Here is an 18755-nt window from a genome sequence, read left to right as displayed (position 1 = left end):
GCACGGCCTCACGACCCCCGCTCCGGAGCCCTAAACCCTAAACCGCGCCCCCCTCCCCCCCCCGCCCAAGATTTCAGCCCTCCTGCTGCCGCTGGGGGCCATCTTCACCGGTTCATGAACCGCCCCCCGCCCCCGTGCTTGTCCCGTGTGGGGTGGGGGGTTTAGGGGTCTCCTGCCCCCCTCCCCCCCCCCGTGGGGCTGAGACCACTGACACCCACTTGCTCGCCTCCCTCTGGGATTAGAGGAGCTGGAGGCTGCTTGGTCCCAGGTTCTCGGGACATCCCCTGACTCCAGGAGCTGGTGCCTCGGCGGTCCGGGGAGCCCGGCAGAGCGAGCCGAGATGTGCTGGGCAGTGTCTGCCGCTCCCTTGTCCCAGGCAGCGTGCCCCTCTCCGCCTCCCCTGCCCCAAAACCCTTTCCCTGCCTCCCACCCCCTCGGTCTTGGCCGCCTTGTTTGCATTTCTGCCCTGTGGATCCCGCTGTACCCCAGGGGTACAGCGAGCAAGCGGTCCCACGGGGTCACCGGCCCTCGAAGCTGGCCGGATCCCCTGATGCGGACCAGGAGAAAAGCGAAAACTATTCAAGGGCACAGATACCCAGTGAGCAAAAAAACATGGTGTTATTCCGCCCTGGTATGAGAAACTGCTCGTGCTGTGTGTTAGGCAGGGGAGTCAAGGCTACTGGGAACGAGATATAACTGGTGTGACCCAGAGGGGTGGAAGGGAGTCACGGATGCGACGTGGCCCTCCTGGAGATAACTCTGCCGGTAGCACCACTTTGGGCTGATATCGCCCTGGAAATGCAGAATTTAGGTACAGATGTAGCAGCACCGGGACCGACGAGGGAAAAGTAATTGGGGGGTGGGTTGTTTGGGAGGAGTCCAGGGGGAGAAAAGGTGTTGGGGCAGCAAAAGGAAAAGTGGGGAACAAGGTGTAAAAGCAGGTGAAGAAAGGCGGGCTCTCCCGAAGCCAGGACGCCTAGGGACGGCGGGGATGCTGACCTGCGGTAGGTGAAGGCTCCTGCCTGGGTTCGGCTCCACGGAGGGAAGGAAGGACCCAGACCACACGGCTTTGCAGCATGAGTGGGGAAATGCTTTCCCACAGTGCCGCGAGTCCCCTGGATCGGGGAGATGCTTGGCTGCGGCTTCCCAGCATCTTCAGAGGCGAGAGGGGTGCTTCTCGCAGGCCACACGCACACTCACGGCCCAGGTTTGGGAAGGGTTTATTAGTCCCTGCCAGGAAGCCCTGGCTCCAGACACAGCTTCAGCTCGGGGCAGAGAAAAGCCGTGCCCTGGCCCTGGGCACTCACTGCGCTTCCCTGGGGCAGGACAGGTTCGGGTCCATCCACTGCGTGGGAGGGGAGGGCAGCTTGCTGTTCACCTGCGGGGAGAAGCACCCTGAGCCCGACAACGATGGGCTCTAGGCAGTGGCCCCCATGTCTGGGACCTCTGCATCGGGCACACGTGGTGGGGTGTCCCCAGGCTGCAGGGGAGGAGGATGCCGCACTCACCCCGGAGCTGACGTACTCCTCCAGCAGCAGGCACAGCTCCGAGTTCTGCTGCTGCAGGACGGCTGCTTCGGCGAGCAGGCTGGCCCTGCGCGTGAGGACCTCGCTGGGCAAGGAGGGCAGAGGGTTGACGCGGCCAGTCGGTGCAGTTCCCCCAGCCAAACCACCAGCCTGCCCTGTCCCCAACAGTGCTTGCCAGGCACTCACTAATATTCCTCCAGTGCCACCGCCAGCGCATCCCACAGCTTCAGCGTCGGCTCCGGGATAACGTGTGCCAGGGCTTCCCAATACTCCCCATCCTTGGAGCTGTCCCGTACCTGTAGAACCTCCTTTGCTGATCCGTCCTTCTCCCTGGGGGACAGAGAACAAAGCCCTGGGGTTCAGCTCTTCACAGGTGAGGAACAGCCCCGTACCCCTCAGCTGCAGTGAGCACCATCACCATCGTCACGCAAATGAGCACGACCCCACAGCTGGCACCTGCCTGCCCCATGGCCTTGCTTCCCTCCCTGGGCTGCTGGTCATCTCCTGCCTTGTTGTCCCCAGCCATCCCTCACTCAGGCACTGTCTGTACCCCCTTGCCCTGGTGGGACCCTCCCCACCCCTCTGTAATCTTGCAGGGCAAGGCAGAGGAAGCTCTTGCTCCAGCCAGGGCAATACAGTCACCCCCAGCCCTGCCTGCACATCTCCACAGCCCCCTCTGTGCCCCAGTCTGGCTCCCTCCCAGTGACGACAGCCCCTCTCTGCCCCTAGTCCTACCTCAGCTTGTGAAAATCCCGCACAAACGCTTTCAGGATCCTTAGGACATCATCAGTGTGCATGTACACAGATGGAAGGGAGCCTGGTGAGCTCCGAGGGGGTCTGAGCTCATCCCTCTGGGCACTGGATCCACCGTCCTCTCTGGCCTCAGCCGGATCTCTGACATCTTGTCCACCTGGGCTGCTCTGGAGGGAAGGCCAGCAAGCTGGGCACTGTGCCTTCCACCACCTCCTCCTCCCCAAGAGCCAGCTTGCCCCTGGAAGCTGCCCGCAGCCTCGTCCCTTGGCAAATTTAAGGAGCTCAGGCAAAAATTCATGTGCAAGGGGCCCTGTTCAGCCACGGCAGAAGAAGATTACAACCCCTCCACCCTGGCATGTTCACCTCCCTTGTCCAGTCACAGGGAAACATTTCAAGGTCAACACGCTGGTCCCCCTCTCTGCCTTCCCTGGGTGTTCAGGAGATGTTCTGCTCCCCCTTTCCTGGACCCCTGGCTCTGCTGGGCTCTCCCCACTGCTGTCCCTGGTGCTCCCACCTGGCTGACAGCCACCTCCTGGGCTTTGTACTTCAGGAAAAAATCCACCAGCTGGTACAGGTCATCCTCACTGTCGATCTCGAGGGCCTGGGGAGCAGAGGAACCAGATTAGCATCCCTCAGAGACATCACGGGACGGGGAGCGAAACGAAGAGCATTTCCCAGGAGCAGAGGGTGCCCCTCTGGCAATGCCACGCAAGGTAAGAGGTGGTTAGTGTGGGACAGCCGGGGGTATCTGTGGATGGGAGAGTCTGAGAACAGGCTGGAGGGGCCCTGGAGACGTTATTTAATTCATCAGCAGGACGGCCTTGAGCTGAGAAGCGTCTGGCCACAGCGCTTCACACCCTCTCGCAGTGCTCCTCTCCCCTTGCAGCCCAGCCGGACCTCTCTGGGGCGGCTCAGTCCTACGCCACACGGACACGGGGCAGAGAGCTTTCCCTGGTGACCGACAGCCTTCCCTGCAGCCCCTGACGGGCCAAACCACAACTCACCGCAAAGATGGAGTCGAGCTTCATGAGGGTGTGCTCGTGCCTCCCCAGCGCGCGCAGGGGCCTCAGCAGCTTGCTCTCGATGAGGAAACCCTTGGGAGACACGCAGAGAAGAGGGTGCAGAGAAATAGTGAGCGTCTCTGTCCCTGCCCAGAAGCCAGCCCATGCCATGCTATGGCCGTGCCATCCTGCGATGGCAGGCCGAGCGGGGAGGGTGGGCAGCGGCTGGGCAGCGTGAGGCTGGCAGGGCCAGGAGGCTCCGGAATAGCCACCCAGCAGACAAGGGAAGATAGAGTTATCAGCACGGTGATGCCAAAAGGACCTCATGATCTGAAGCTCTTGCTGACTGTCCCCAGAGACGGGGAACGGCCTGGAGCATCAGATGCAGCAGGTTTGCCTGTGCTTATTCTGGCCTGGGGAGCTGTGGATTTGGGCAACGGGGCTGTGCCTGCCGATAGCTTTTCTCAGCATCATATATGTGCCACACACAGTGGAAAGACCTGGAGATGCTCTCCCAGCCCCTGGGGCAGCTCTCTGACAACAGGCTGCTTGGCATAGCAAGGCAGTGCCATGCAGAAACCTTCACCCCAAGCCGTGGAGCTCGGAAGAGATCCACTACAAGCTGGAGCAACCAGGGGACAGCACGCCTGCCCCCTGATCAAAGCATGTGCTACGTCATCACGCACCGACTCGTCGCTCACGAGCTCCAGGATCCTCTTGGCAGTCTTCTTGGAGATATTTCGCAGAGGTGTGACTCTATCCTCAACCTTGGCTGTGTTTCCTTTTCCTCCTTCTCCACTACCCACTTCTTCCTTCTTCTCATTCCCTTCCTCCTCCTGTCCCCCACAGCTGCTCTCTGAAACATGGAGAAAGAAGGGTGAGCAAAAGCTTTTGTGCTTTGACTGTGCTCCCCAGGCTGTGCTCCCCAGTCACATCACTGCAGGAGTCACCAGGCAAATCACAATTGTTCCCTGTGACCTGGAAAGCCCCCCAAAGATCTTGGGACACGAACTGGCTCTTGGTCAGCTTGTCTGGAACTGGGAGCACTGGGCAAAGTACAGCGCAAAGATCCCCAAGCTGGCTTGGCATGAGCCAGCTCAGGGCTGGGGACAGCCCCTGCCTGGGCTCGCAATGCCACCCCTGGAAGATCCCACCTTGCAATGGCAAGGACAGGAGTGACAGAAGGGGCTGTCATGGAGGACGGTAAGGGTCTCTCAGTGCCGCAAGGGTGACAAGGGCACCGTGCATCCCACCTGTCAGGACCTCCGCAGCCAGCTTGGTTGCCATCCTCTTCGCCTTGTAGTGCCCGAGGGGGCCGACGTTGTTCAGGAACCAGTGACGAGGCTCTTCCCAGGGCAGCCCCAGTTGCTGGGTGTGAATGATGCGATCTGCATCAAGGGCTTTCCGCATCAGCCCTTTGGCTTCCTCCTCGTTCATAAGCCAGACCTCCGTGAACTTCTCAGCGTCGCTGACAGCAAAGTGCCTGTCCAGAAGGGAGATGGCCCATGGAAGGAGGCTCCGTGCCCCGAAACGACGAGTCAGCTCCCCCCTGCACCTCACTTCGGTGCTCCGAGGCCTCGTCATGGGTGGATGCCCGCGCACACCCCACCTCATCCTCCTCTGCACCTCCTTGCACTGCCCCGTGATGCGCTCGCAGTCGGCTGCCAGGCTCTGGTTCTCCTCTCCGAACTGCTTCTCTTGGTTGGCCAGTTTTGTTCTCAGGTTGTTGAGCAAGCTGTGGAGCCTGGGGAGGGACAGCAAAGCTGGGCATCCCCCAAGAGGCACCTTCAGGTATACCCAGCTTGTATGAAGGCTTTGGGACTTGGGGCTGCTGATCCCCTAGTGACTACTCAGTGCCAAGGCCTGACTGACCCGGATGCAGCTGGCACAGGTTGGCCATGGCCAGCCTATTCAAAGTGCTCTGGGCATGGCCCTGCCCTGGGCTAACCCCTGCCCCTGCCCAGAGGTGGGTTGGGACAGAGCTCGTTGGCCTGTGCTGGGTGATGGGCTCCACAAAAAATGGTATATGGGAGGTGATGGCAGGTAAGGCAGAGCCCATCTTCCAGGGAGGGATTTTTACCGGTTGAGCTTCCTCTTCTGCTGGGATCTGATGATGGTGTTCTCCTCGTCCTGCTTCTTAAGCACCTGAAGGTTGTACTCCAGCTTCTCCTGGTTCAGCTGATAGACGGCTTTCATCTGCTGGAGCTGCCTCTCCAGGTTCTGGCATTTCAGAAAACACAAAAACAAGCCGTGCCATGAGCAAAGGCCACACTGAAGCCTCGATCCTACTGATCTCCAAACCCCGTCTTCCCATGCACATTTCCCCAGCTAACCCCTGGCCACGTGGCATCACTCATGGATGTGAGTCACACCGCAACCATGGATTTCCGGAGGGCGGACTTTGGCCTGTTCAGGACACTGGTTGAGAGAGTCCCGTGGGAGACGGTCCTGAAGGGCAAAGGGGTCCAGGAAGGCTGGACGATCTTCAAGAAGGAAGTCTTAAAGGCGCAGGAGCAGGCTGTCCCCATATGCCGTAAGAAGAACGGGCGGGGAAGACGACCGGCCTGGCTGAACGGGGAGCTTTTGCTGGGACTCAGGAAAAAAAGGAGAGTTTACCGCTTGTGGAAGAAGGGGCAGGCGACTCAAGAAGAGTACAGGGATCTCGTTAGGTCGTGCAGAGAGGAAATGAGAAAGGCAAAAGCCCAGCTAGAACGCAATCTGGCCGCTGTCGTTAAAGACAACAAAAAATGTTTTTACAAATATATTAATGACAAGAAGAGAGCCAAGGAGAATTTCCATCCTTCATTGGATGCGGGGGGGAACATTGTCACCGAGGATGAGGAAAAGGCTGAGGTACTCAATGCCTTCTTTGCCTCTGCCTGTCTTTAACAGGCAGACCAGTTATCCTCAGGGTACTCGGCCCCCCAAGCTGGAAGACAGGGACGGTGAGCAGGATGAACCCCCCATAATCCAAGAGGAAGCAGTTAACGACCTGCTACGCCACCTGGACGCTCACAAGTCTATGGGGCCGGATGGGATCCACCCGAGAGTGCTGAGGGAGCTGGCGGAGGTGCTCGCCAAGCCGCTCTCCATCATTTATCAGCAGTCCTGGTTAACGGGGGAGGTCCCGGGCGACTGGAGGCTTGCCAATGTGACGCCCATCTACAAGAAGGGCCGGAAGGAGGATCCGGGGAACTACAGGCCTGTCAGCCTGACCTCGGTGCCGGGGAAGATTATGGAGCAGTTCATCTTGAGGGCGCTCACAAGGCATGAGCGGGACAACCGGGGGATCAGGCCCAGCCAGCACGGGTTCATGAGAGGCAGGTCCTGCTTGACCAACCTGATCTCCTTCTATGACCAGGTGACCCGCCTGGTGGATGAGGGAAAGGCTGTGGATGTGGTCTACCTGGACTTCAGCAAGGCCATTGACACCGTCTCCCACAGCATTCTCCTAGAGAAGCTGGCGGCTCACGGCTTAGACAGGTGGACTCTGCGCTGGGTCAAAAACTGGCTGGACGGCCGGGCCCAGAGAGTTGTGGTGAATGGAGTTACATCCAGTTGGCGGCCGGTCACGAGCGGTGTTCCCCAGGGCTCAGTTTTGGGGCCGGCCTTGTTCAATATCTTTATCAATGATCTGGACGAGGGGATCGAGTGCACCCTCAGTCAGTTTGCAGATGACACCGAGTTGGGCGGGAGTGTTGATCTGCTCGAGGGTAGGAAGGCTCTGCAGAGGGACCTGGACAGGCTGGATCGATGGGCCCACGCCAACTGTATGAGGTTCAACAAGGCCAAGTGCCGGGTCCTGCATTTCGGCCACAACAACCCCATGCAGCGCTACAGGCTTGGGGAAGAGTGGCTGGAAAGCTGCCTGTCGGAAAAGGACCTGGGGGTGCTGGTCAACAGCCGGCTGAACATGAGCCGGCAGTGTGCCCAGGCGGCCAAGAAGGCCAATGGCATCCTGGCCTGTATCAGAAACAGTGTGGCCAGCAGGAGTAGGGAAGTGATCGTGCCCCTGTACTCGGCACTGGTGAGGCCGCACCTCGAACCCTGTGTTCAGTTTTGGGCCCCTCACTACAAGAAGGACGTCGAGGTGCTGGAGCGTGTCCAGAGAAGGGCAACGAGGCTGGTGAGGGGTCTGGAGAACAAGTCTGATGAGGAGCGGCTGAGGGAACTGGGCTTGTTTAGCCTGGAGAAAAGGAGGCTGAGGGGAGACCTCATCGCTCTCTACAACCACCTGAAAGGAGGTTGTAGCGAGGTGGGGGTCGGTCTCTTCTCCCAAGTAACAAGCGATAGGACGAGAGGAAACGGCCTCAAGTTGCGCCAGGGGAGGTTTAGATTGGACATGAGGAAAAATTTCTTTACTGAAAGAGTGGTTAATCATTGGACCAGGCTGCCCAGGGAAGTGGTGGAGTCCCCATCCCTGGAGGTATTTAAAAGACGAGTAGATGCGGCGCTGAGGGACATGGTTTAGTGGGCATGGGGGTGTTGGGTCGATGGTTGGACTCGATGACCTTAGAGGTCTTTTCCAACCTTAATGATTTTATGATTCTATGATTCTATGGGAGAGTGATGGAGGTACTGGTTGTCCATAAGTACATGCTACAGGGCCATGTCTGGGGAAGGGAGAACGGACTGAAGTTGTACCCAACTTTCACTCAGTGGGGCGCTAACCTGGGCCTCTCTCCTCAACCTGGCTGCTGGTTTTTGTGTCAGTTTTAGGAATTGCATGTCTCTGAATTAACCAGGAGGCTCAGAAGTTACCTGGCGAGCTGGAGGAAGGGACACACAGGAGGAGTGACTGCACAAACTCCGGGTCTTAAGGAAACCAGAACAAAACAAACAACTGACGCGTTTGTGACGGCAGCATCTCGCTGCATAGCCTGGGGGACAGGACAGAGGCAGCGAGTTCCCCCTTTGCTCCGCAGCTGCAATGGAGGAGACATCTGCAATGGAGACATCTCTCTCGGCTTCCCAGCCCCCCGTTTGCTCGACAGCTGATCAAAAGGAAGAGCCGCTTCCCGGGCTGATTGCCCGAGACTCCTGGGGCTGCTGCTCTGGGCTGGGAGCCATCACACCCTAGTGATGACCGCTGCTCTCTTGCCAGCCCTACAGCTCATTTGGAAGCGAGCTCAGGGGGACACAGCGGCATGGAAACTCCAGGAGCAGGCAGCGTGACTGCACGGATGGGTGAGAGGCAGTGCCTGGGCCTGGCATGGTTTAATTCATTAGTATATAAATGTCTTCCATGTGCAAGAGGAGGCAGAAATCTGATGCTGAAAAATCTCATAATATAGCGCTTTACTGGGGACGCCTGTAAAGACTTCTTCCATCGTAGGAAGTGACTGGAATTAAGCTGCTGCATGGCCCCAAATTGCAGCATCAGCTACAGGCTCGGTTGTGCACAGCAATGCGCGCAGCAGAGAGACCCAGCGGGGTCTCCGTCAGGGGCTCAAGGCTTGCTCTCGGCCCAGGGGGATCTCTGGGGGCAGGTAAAGAGTCCCGAGCTGCAGGCTAGAAGCAGGGAAGACACTGGTACCCGGGTTAGCTGGCTCAGATCTCTCCTGGGTAGCCCTACGTACGACAGGGAGTGTACAAACAACCTAGGAAGACACCCAGAAGCGGTCCCACCTGGCTAGGATCAAAGCTTGACTGAAGAAAAGATGGAGGTAAATCCCAGCAGGGCCAAGGGACCTTCTCCTTACAGCAGATGGAGGAAAGCCACGGCCCAAACCCCGTATTTAAAATGCTGATTCCCCGTCTAGTGAAACGGGGGAGTATTCAACAACCCCCAAACCACAGACTTCATCTTTAGGTCTTGGCTAAGCTCCTGTTTCAGAGATACCTCAGGACAACGGTATCACAGGTTAACCAGGAAAACAGGTGTTTCCAACTCCTCTTTTCTTATTCTCCCTGAACTGGAAGGGTGAAGTCTGTGCTGTAAAGAGTTACACAACTGCAGTGCTAAAGGGAACCAGGAGGACATCTACTTCATCCCTCTGCCCCACAGGGAGAACAACTTCACCAAATCAGCCCCAGCAGAAGTTGATTTAAGCTGTTCCTAAAACCCTGCGTCAAAGAGCAGCAAACTAAGGGCACAGTCCCTCTAGCTAACCTTCAAGCAAGCCCTTGCCATTTCTAGGCTTTCCTAGCTTGAAATTTCAACCCTAAATCTGAATGCCAGTTTAAATCTTCCCTACCAAAGCTCAACCCCATGATTTTCTCTTGCATCTACAGTGGACACAGAGAAGAAGCCATTCTCCTCCTCCATCATACAGAATTGTGCGTATTTCTAGACTTATCACCTCCCTACAGAAATCGCTTCCCTGGTCTAAGCAGCCCCAGCCTTTCAACCTTTTCTTAGGGGTCATTTGTCTACTTGGTCTCTTCTAGACTCTCTCCCCTGTTCCCAAGCATGTTGCCAAACCTGGACAACGACACGTAGGTATAAAGTAGAGAGGCATAATTGCCTCCCCTGCCTTATATATAAACCCTCCCACAAGCACAGCTAAAGGCAGCAGGTGCATTTTTACAACAGCCCCACATCGCCATCTGTGAACCCTGATCTCCAGCATGCTGCTGCCTCCCTCCCCACGTGGCTCAGAGCCATCTGCAAACGTTACACACTCTGTGTCACCTTCCAGGCTATCAATACGAAGGCGAACAAACCGCAAAGTCAGGACTGCCCTCCCTGGACGTGCCCTTTCAGGCTGACAGGGACCTTGCAACAGTAATATTTCACCTGAAGTTGTGCAAAACCTTCTAGACATCGGCCCTAGCCCGTATTTCCCTGGGCTTCCTAGGAGGACATCCCATGGGACAAACAATGAGCCTTCCTCAAGTCCAGACGCAACGTGTCCCATTTCTACCGTGCAGCCCGGGAAGCAACGCACGACAACCAGCAGGGAAGGTGGCGGCGGCGGCAGGGCTCTCTGCTGAGCAGAGGAGGCTGAGTGATGCTGGGCAAAGCCAAACCTGACAGCCTTAGGAGCAACGCCGGGGCTGCCGTCCAGGGGACCAGCAGGATTGCAGAGACTCACAGATGCACTGCTTTGTTGACACCGCTGCTCGCAGAGGATGCAGTGGATTAAAAGGTATCTGTATCTCGGGGAAGCCACGGCTACGAGGTCTGGATCTGCAGTGAGAGCTCCTGGTGCTCGTTCAGCCAGCGGTGTGCCAGGGCTGTGCTCTTCCACTGCATGCCCTCCTACCTGAGTAAGGGCAAACTCATGATAGTTCTCACACCAAGTGGACTTCATGGGCATTAGAGAAATCACGGGTCTATGGCTAGATGTCAGAGGAAAAAGCTCACACCTCCTAGGACAAGGACCCTGACAAAGGAAGAAATCAAGCTGATCTGAAATGATCTGGTGTCAGGACACTCACACTATTTGGTCCTCCTACCAATCATGATGCCAAGAAGTAGCAAACCCCTCGACCTTCCCAGGTGCTTCACACGTCCTAGAGCTACAGTTCATGTGCTACAGACCTCTGAGAGCCAAGGGCAGATGGACACTGTGGTGTAGGACCGATGGAGAGGAGAGAACAGCAGCTCCATCACCCTGTTGACACGGGGCTGGACTGTGCACGCTGAAGAGCTGAGATGACCAGATACCAGCTGCAGCTTTCATACCGTCTAGCTGCCCCACAGAGCCAGCTACACACAGAAAAGCCCAGGGAGATCTGTTCCACTGCCTCCCCACATGGCACACGCCAGCCTTTTCTGTACCTGCACATCGTTCTCCAGCTGGATCTTCATGCTGTTATACTCCTCCTCATCCTCCACCCGCAGCTGATTCAGCTGTTTCTCAAACTCTTCCACCTTCCTCATACGGGCATGCAGGTATTCCAGCTACGGGCAAAAGGAGAACGTCATCTATCAACGGTGACAGCTTCCTCCCGCGATCACAGCTCCTTTGGCTAGCCCAAAGCAAGGTCATACATGTATAATGCCCCTGCAGAGCAGGCTGAAAAACGGCCCCTTTACCCCCCACACTCCTGAGGAACCAGCTGTCTTTGTGCACACGTGTCTTTCAAGGCAGCCCAATGGAGAGAGCAGCACTGGTCCCGGCAGCCTTTGGCCCCTCACTACAAGAAAGACACTGAGGTGCTGGAGCGTGTCCAGAGAAGAGCAACGAAGCCGGTGAAGGGTCTAGAGCACAAGTCTGATGAGGAGCGGCTGAGGGAACTGGGCTTGTTTAGCCTGGAGAAAAGGAGGCTGAGGGGAGACCTCATCGCTCTCTACAACTCCCTGAAAGGAGGTTGTAGCGAGGTGGGGGTCGGTCTCTTCTCCCAAGGAACAAGCGATAGGACGAGAGGAAATGGCCTCAAGTTGCGCCAGGGGAGGTTTAGGTTGGATATTAGGAAAAATCTCTTCACCGAAAGGGCTGTCAGGCATTGGAACAGGCTGCCCAGGGAAGTGGTGGAGTCACCATCCCTGGACGTGTTTAAAAGATGTGTAGACGTGGCATGTAGGGACATGGTTTAGTGGTGGACTTGGCAGTGTTAGGTTAACGGTTGGACTCGATGATCTTAAGGGTCTTTTCCAACCTAAATGATTCTATGATTCTATGATTCTAAATTTCACACGGACCCTACCTCCTGGGCATTGTGGGCTTGGATGGCTTCCTCCCACTTCTTCCTGTTGTTGTCCAGCAGCTCTCGCCGTTCGAGCTCAAAAGCTTTCTGTGAAGGAGACAGAGCCCTTCACCATCACGTTGGCACCTCTCATTACCAGCCTTACACTAGTCCAGGCCAGCAGCCTCCAGGAGAGGATTGGCTGTGGAATGGTGCCACTCTCCGACGAACACACACTGGCCTGATCTCCCCTCTCCACACCCGGACCCCGCTGGCAGGGACCTCACACTGGGACCCCACGGGGACTGCTGCTATCAGCCACCCAAAGCCGGGAGGGGTGCTCTTGGTGGTGGGTAGCTCTGTGAGTTAACTGGAAATCGTTGCTGGATGATTAGCAGCGGAGCTTGGTCAGGCAGCCACCCGATTCCACCTAACAAGACATCAAATGGGGAGAGATGCCCTCACTCAGCACCAAATGCAGGTTTGATCCGCGAGGTGGGACTTTGTGCTCTGCAGAAGGTAAGGCTAAAGAACCACAGTGGTCCCTTCTGGCTTTTAGAGAGACGAATAATCAGCCGTCAAACAGCAACAGCTTTCACGTGCTACTGAGTCGCTCTGCACTGAAGCACAGTCGTTCACAGCGTGGTATAAACCAGCCCCTCAGCACTCAGCACCATTCAGTGCTCTTGCTTGGCCAGATTTCAGCCTCGTTCACCGAGACGTCAGCCCTGCTGCTCTGGACAGTAGTCAACCCAGCCAGTGCAACGAGCCTGAGGCCTTTTTGCCATAGATATGGAGAAGCAAGTGGCTGCAGGTTTTCTCATGGGACTCTTCCGCCACCCTGTGAACTGGTTACCTCAATCTGCAGGAGTTTGTGACGGTAAGTTTTCAGCATGATCCTGATCTGTTCCTCCATTCTCTCCAAAAGCAGGTGGATATCGTCCGACTGCTTCTTAATGGCCTGCACGTATTGCTCGTCTTTGTTTTTCAGCTCCTGGAGGAGGAGAGCAGATGCTGAAATCAGAGAGAAGTATTTGACCAGGAATCCTCAGGGCCTAACTGAGAGGGTAAGACCCAGATGCTGCCTTTTCCAAAGGAGAAGAGGTGATGATTCCAAAGAGCCAGAGCAAAGAGCCAGAAAGTCAAGAAGTAGTTAGGAGGGAAGATGGGAGGAGAGACAGATCATCGCTGCCAAAAGGCCCAGGTGAGACGGAGTGGGAGGTGACATGCCTGCAGACACACCACTCCTTCTCTGGGGGCCAGGGAACCTGCTGTGGGGAAGGCTTTCTTCCGTCTACAAAAACACTCCCCCTCTCTGCTCATTTGCCTTTTTTTTACTGTGCAATCTGGGACCTGCCAGTTTGTCTTACTGCTACCGGTGCCCTGCGTGTCTGTCCTTTTACACTGAACAGTGCCAGGGCACCCCATCTCACCGTCCACACTGGGACACTGGCACTGCAGCTCCTGGCACAGTTTTGACCCGGACTAACTGACACTACATGGATCTCTGCAACGTACTGGTGAATTGAAGATCCAGACAGAGGGATGACTGAAGAGCCAGACAAGGATGACCGTTGCTTTAGAACAGCATCCTCCAGAGCTTGAAGCCCCCCCGTCCTTCCTGGTTGTCCCTGCCTGGTCCCCACGCTACCTGCTGCAGGTCACCGATGAGCTTGTTCTTCTCCTCCAGAAGCAGCGCGCACTGCTGCTGCTGTTGGTTCAGCAGCTGCCACAGCTCCTGCGGGATCGTCATCTCCTTGGCCAAGGCCCACTTGGAGGCGATCTCCTCAAACTTGCACGTGCTAGACTTGGCTTCACTCTCCAGCTTCTCCACCCTGCAGGCAGTAAGGAGCACACGGCAAACGCGGAGCTGGGGCAGGGCAGCACGTGCTTCAGACGTGGTTCAGTGGCCCACGCTGCAGGAGCACTTTCCTGCATAACCCACTTTGCATTCCAAGTGGCATCAAGATATCAGTGGAGCAGCAGCTTTCTTGCAAGTGCTTGTTAGAGCATCACACAAGGGCAGAGCTGGCATCCTGCAGGCCCTTCTCTTCAGACAGGCATTTCCCCAGTTCTGCCCTTGCCCAGTGCTCTAACAACCGCTTACCTGGAGGAGGAAAGACTAAAGAGCTCAGCTCAAGCAGCAGTCACCTTTGCAAGGGGCACGAGTCCTTCTGCCAAGCAAGCTGTCTCTGGGCAAGAGGTGATGGACAAGCAGTGCCAAACAGCCTCCTGGCTACATCTAGACTTGGGAGTCAAACTGTCCGGAGACCACACTCCAGCTAAAGCCAAACAGCACTGAACAGCCCACGTCCATACTACGAAACTCTTTCCTCTTCCAAACAGAGGCACCATCCAACGTGCTCTGGGGATGGCCCTTGGCTCAGGCTGAACAGCGGCCACCACCGTTGCCACCCCCAAACCGGCTCTACGGGCAGTTCCTGGACACAGCACCTGGTTCCTTAATGAGATTCCCACTGGGAAACCAGCTGAGCAAGGGACACGGGTCTTGCTACAGCCAGCTTCCCATAAAATGTTCCTACAGTGCCCTCCAAAGGCAGTAGGAGCAAGGACTCAGTGTTTCCTAGCTGATCTCCGAGTCCTGGGGACAGGGCTGAAAGAGCCAGTCCCTTGGAGACTGCCCAGCTCCTCTGGTGAAGCAGGACGGGTTTGCCCAGGAAGGCACACAGAGAGGATCAGAGAATAATTGAGGCTGGAAGGGCTTCGGGAAATCACTGGCTCCCGGTCACAGCAGGATTAACTTCAATGTCAGAGCAGGTTGTGCAGGGCCTTGTCCAGGCATGTGCTGAGTATCTCCAAGGAGGAAGATCTCTACAACATCAGGGGCCCCTGACCCAGCATCTGACCACTCTCACCTCAAAGACCTTAATATCCAATTTCTCAAATTAGCACAGCCTCACCTTCTTCCCACTCCTCACACACAGCCTGATGTAGCTGTCCCAGCGCATTCCCATGGTGTGGCTAATAACTACCCCTATCTCCACGACCGGAGGGCAACCTCTGGAAACAGGCCATTTACTGAGCCACCTCTTAGCACAGGGTGGCACGTTCTCCACCACGGTGTCACCTCCAGGCTCAGGAGAGCTGCTCGGCAAGCCAGAAGCAAGGGCAGCTGCGCCTGTGCTTCTCAAGCAAGGAGACCACAAGTATACGTGGTACAGACTCCTGGTGAAAAGCTGAGAACCAGCTGTGTTTCTCACACTCTGGAGCTGAAGATGTGATGGGTCTGGAGGAGACTGGTAACCAGAGAGCCTGTAGGAGGAGATCGGTAACCAGGCAGTCCGTAGTACCGCAGTGCCACCTGGGGAAGCCACCGGCCTTGACCTGCAGAGCTCTGTAAAGATCCAGCTGTGGCAGGTGGGACCTGGAGGCTCTTTGTGTGCCTAAATTTTCCTTTTGAACATAAATTCAGTGTTGCCCTAACCTCTAAGCGTTCCTGGATGGCCAGGGTTAGGATGTCCCCCCAAAAGCTGCACCAACATCTGCACTGCTCCTTCCCAGCAGCACAGACCCACCGCGCAGTCTCTTACCTCTGCAGCTTCAGCTCTGCCTCCTCTGCCCTCCTTTGTGTTTCCCTCAAGTCAGCAGCCACCTGGATATTTGTCACCAACTGCATGCCATCAAAGAGCAGTTTGGCCAGCCTCTGTGAAGTAGGTGGTACACGTCTCGCACCCGGATACCCGAGCTCTGGAGGAAGGGATACTGGAGCAAGTCTCGCTATGCCTGTCCAGGGTCTGGCTCCTATCCCCATGCTGAGGTGCCTACGTGGACCCATAAGCCCCGTCTTCCCATGCTATGGCAGGGTTTGATGAGCGCTGCAAGGACCGCAATGAACCCGTGGGTCCTCCCTCTCCTGGAAAGCCCTGCAGGCCATCAGCACCAAGAGGAACGTGCTCAGAGCACCTTCTTGTTTTGCTTCCCCTGCGTGTGCGGATGGGGCTAGGGGACTGGGTTGGGGTTTGGATACACGGTGTCAGTCCCAGATCCTTCCAATCCATGGGCTGTTTGTCACAGGGACATCATATCCCCAGGATCCAGCCCAAGAATCACCCCCCAGCCAGTCCTGAGGAGTTTCTGTCCCTGCTTCTTCTCACATAAACACTGCTGTGTGACACTAAGCACTGCACAAAGCAAAAAGGAGGGTAAAGCCAAATGTCTAGAGGTCAGGGACCCGAGAGGACCTTCCTGTCCTACTGCCGCACCTGCCTGCTCTCCTCAATTTGCTTATGGCTCCTTCTCTGCTCTTCCTCCTCCTCAGCCACCTTCGGCTCTGCATCTTCTCCAAGGGCCTCCCTGGGCAGAAAGGGGGAAAAGACGGAACATTTTGCACCACACCATCTTCCTATTGCTCGGAGATGGCCTTGGATCTGGGACCCCAGCCCAGACTGCATGGTTCAGCGCAGCACACTTTGCTCTCTCTTCCCCTCGGCAGGTTTAGTCCCAGGCCAGGAGGTCCCCACAGACGCAGAAAAGAGGCAGGAAAGGGTGGGACAGCCTCCGCGAGGGAAAATGGGGTCCAGCCTTCCCTTTCTGGAGCTGGGAGTGCAGCCCAGGGCTGGTTACTCCCGCAGCACAGGGCTGGGGGGATCAGCCCCTGTTTGCTTCCCAGAGGGAGGAGGGCAGGGGGCAGAGGCTGTCTGGGGACAGCCCGTAGGTGGCTGTGCGCCATGAAGGCAGCCAGCTTCTGTCTGGAGCCACTTCAGGGTTGGCACCGATCCCACGCTAATTCCTTGGGATCAGTCTAACCTAAAGGGAAAGCTCTGGGATCAGGAAGGAGAAAACAAGCCTGTCTGGGTGGGAGTGGATGCAACTGACCTAGGTACAGTTTGGCCCCGTGGTTTGGTAACAGGATCCACAGGCACCTTGTTGTGGTTTACTCTCGGTTTGGAGAGGAGATGGTGGTTACCGCCACCGTTTTCCCCAGGCTGGGGGAAGACGGGACCCTGACCCAGCCCCAGCTCAGGAGAGGGTGGCAGGGCACTGCCACTTCACGGTCTGGTCCCACCCAGCCTTGAGGGGCCTCTGAGGCTTGGGAGAGGACCCCAGTTCAGTCCTGCTTTGGGGAAAGGTGTGCCCCATTGCCGGTGAGTCCCAGTTTTGGGAACAACATCGGCCTGATCCAGGAGGCCACTGGCCTGCTGCTGATTTTGTCCAGGGGGGCAGAGGGCCCATGGCAGGGCAATATCTTGGGGAAGGGGGTATCGCTGCCCCGGTGCTGGGCTGGGGACAGGACAGGGATGTCCTTGACTTTGGGCTGAGCAGGGATTGGGAGGGGTGGTCCCTGGCCACCTGCCATTTGGCAGGGAGTGGGGAGTGTCTCTGACAGGTTCAGGATTCAGGGTGGTCCCTGACCCAAGGCCAGTTTGGGGAGAGGCCCTGGGTCCCGTGAAGGCTGGCACGGCCGTGTCGGGTCCCTGCCCCCTGCCAGTTCGTGGTAGGGGTCCTGGCCCCAGCGCCGGTGTGGGGCAGGGGATGTTCTGAGCCCTGGGGAGGGTCTCTGAGCCTGTGCTGGTCCTGGGTGGGAGGTCAGGACTGGGTGCCAGTTTGGGGCGAGGGATCTGGAACTGGCACCGGTTTGGGGGTGGGGGCACCAACCCCAGTGCCAGTTTGGGGAAGAGGAGATCATCTGCGACCAGACAAGGGGTCTGGGGAGAAGGTGCAGGACTTGGTGCCGGTTTGGGGCAGGGCGGGGGCCTGGACCCGGCTCTGATTTAAGGGGAGCCGGCTGGGGGCGCAGCCCGCCGCAACCGGGGCAGGGGGGGGACGAGCCCAGTTTCTCACCGGCACTTGGCATCGAGGCGGGCGGCATCGAGGCGGGCGGCGATGCGGCGGCGGCGGGCGGCGATGCGCTCCTCGGGGCCGGGGCCGGGGCCGGGGCCGGGGTCGCTGAGGGTCGGGGCCGGGGCCCGCCAGCCCGCCGCCGCCGCCGCCGCGCCCGCTCCCCGGCTCATGCGGCCCCGTCCCGCCCGGAGAGGCAGCTACCGCGCATGCGCGCCGCGGCTGGAGCGTCCCGGCGTCGCCTAGCAACGCCAACACAGCGCATGCGCATCGCCCCCTCCCCCGCGGCTCCGCGGCTCCGCGGCTCCGCGGCTCCGCGTCGCCCAGCAACGGCACGACCGCGCGTGCGCGCTGCCCCTTCCCGCTCCCGAGCGGCGCGCGCCACAGGGCGGCCGTTGGTGCGCGCGCGCGCGCGGGGCGTCCGGCGCCCTGAGGCGGGGGCGGCCGCGGGCCTGGCGCTGAGGGGAAAGAGCGAAAAAGGGGGGTCAAGGGCGACTTATTGGTGCTGAAAAACGGCGCCGGGGGCACTGTGAGATATTGCTGGGGTCCCGCGTCCTCTGCGCCGCACTGCTGGTGCTGGCTGGGCCTCCTCTTCTGCATTCCTCCTGTGTGGGTCCCATTCGTGGCTTTAGTCCCGGAGAAATGGGGCTGGAGGATGGCGTCGATCCCGAGGCTGTGCATCCCTCACCGGGGCTGGTAGAGGTGCCCAGCTGGCCACCGCGGGGCACCCAGGCTGGGGGTCTCGGAGCCCTTTGCCCACTGGGGCCATGGCGGGTGCCCTCAGGGGAAGGGGAGCGAGAGCTGGGGCTGGAGGCGTGGGAGCGCTCCCGAAAGGCTCGTTGGAGGGACGTTCAGAAACAAGGATGAAGCAGGGACCTGGGATGGAGCAGCTGGGGACATGCCAGCCCCCCCAGGGTGGGGACGAGGCACAGAGTGGCCCCAGTGCCTGTACCCACTGCCAGCACTGTCCCTGACACTCTCGTAGCCCTGGAGGTCACTGCCCCCCGTTCATGCAATAACTGAAGAGCTCTTGGGGATGTTTTAAGGATGCTACTGTTTTATTCTGATACAGGCTTAGTTTCGCCGCCGAGTTCTCCGCCAA

The 18755-nt window shown here is 57.9% G+C and overlaps 1 protein-coding gene across 2 annotated transcripts; it reads right to left on the bottom strand.

Annotated features, from left to right (window-relative positions):
* Positions 1-1209: 1209 nt before the first annotated feature.
* LOC143158926 (dynein regulatory complex protein 1-like) lies at positions 1210-17826 on the bottom strand. Of its 2 annotated transcripts, XM_076335384.1 has the most exons (17): positions 17657-17826; positions 16078-16168; positions 15406-15518; positions 13506-13689; positions 12711-12848; positions 11876-11962; positions 11007-11129; positions 5361-5500; positions 4890-5024; positions 4534-4763; positions 3967-4136; positions 3284-3373; positions 2794-2880; positions 2262-2446; positions 1713-1856; positions 1509-1611; positions 1210-1378 (listed from the first exon to the last, which is right to left on the bottom strand). In XM_076335384.1, the coding sequence occupies exons 1-17, from the start codon at positions 17824-17826 to the stop codon at positions 1304-1306; spliced, it is 2265 nt and encodes a 754-aa protein (XP_076191499.1). In that variant the 3' UTR covers positions 1210-1303. The 2 variants fall into 2 exon arrangements, with proteins under 2 accessions (XP_076191499.1, XP_076191500.1); XM_076335385.1 differs by lacking the exons at positions 13506-13689; positions 15406-15518.
* Positions 17827-18755: the final 929 nt, after the last annotated feature.

This window comes from Aptenodytes patagonicus, chromosome 3 (assembly GCF_965638725.1).
Source record: "Aptenodytes patagonicus chromosome 3, bAptPat1.pri.cur, whole genome shotgun sequence".
Taxonomy (NCBI): Eukaryota; Metazoa; Chordata; class Aves; order Sphenisciformes; family Spheniscidae; genus Aptenodytes; species Aptenodytes patagonicus.
Note: the sequence above shows the minus strand (reverse complement) of the source record. Positions and strands in the feature narration are given on the sequence as shown.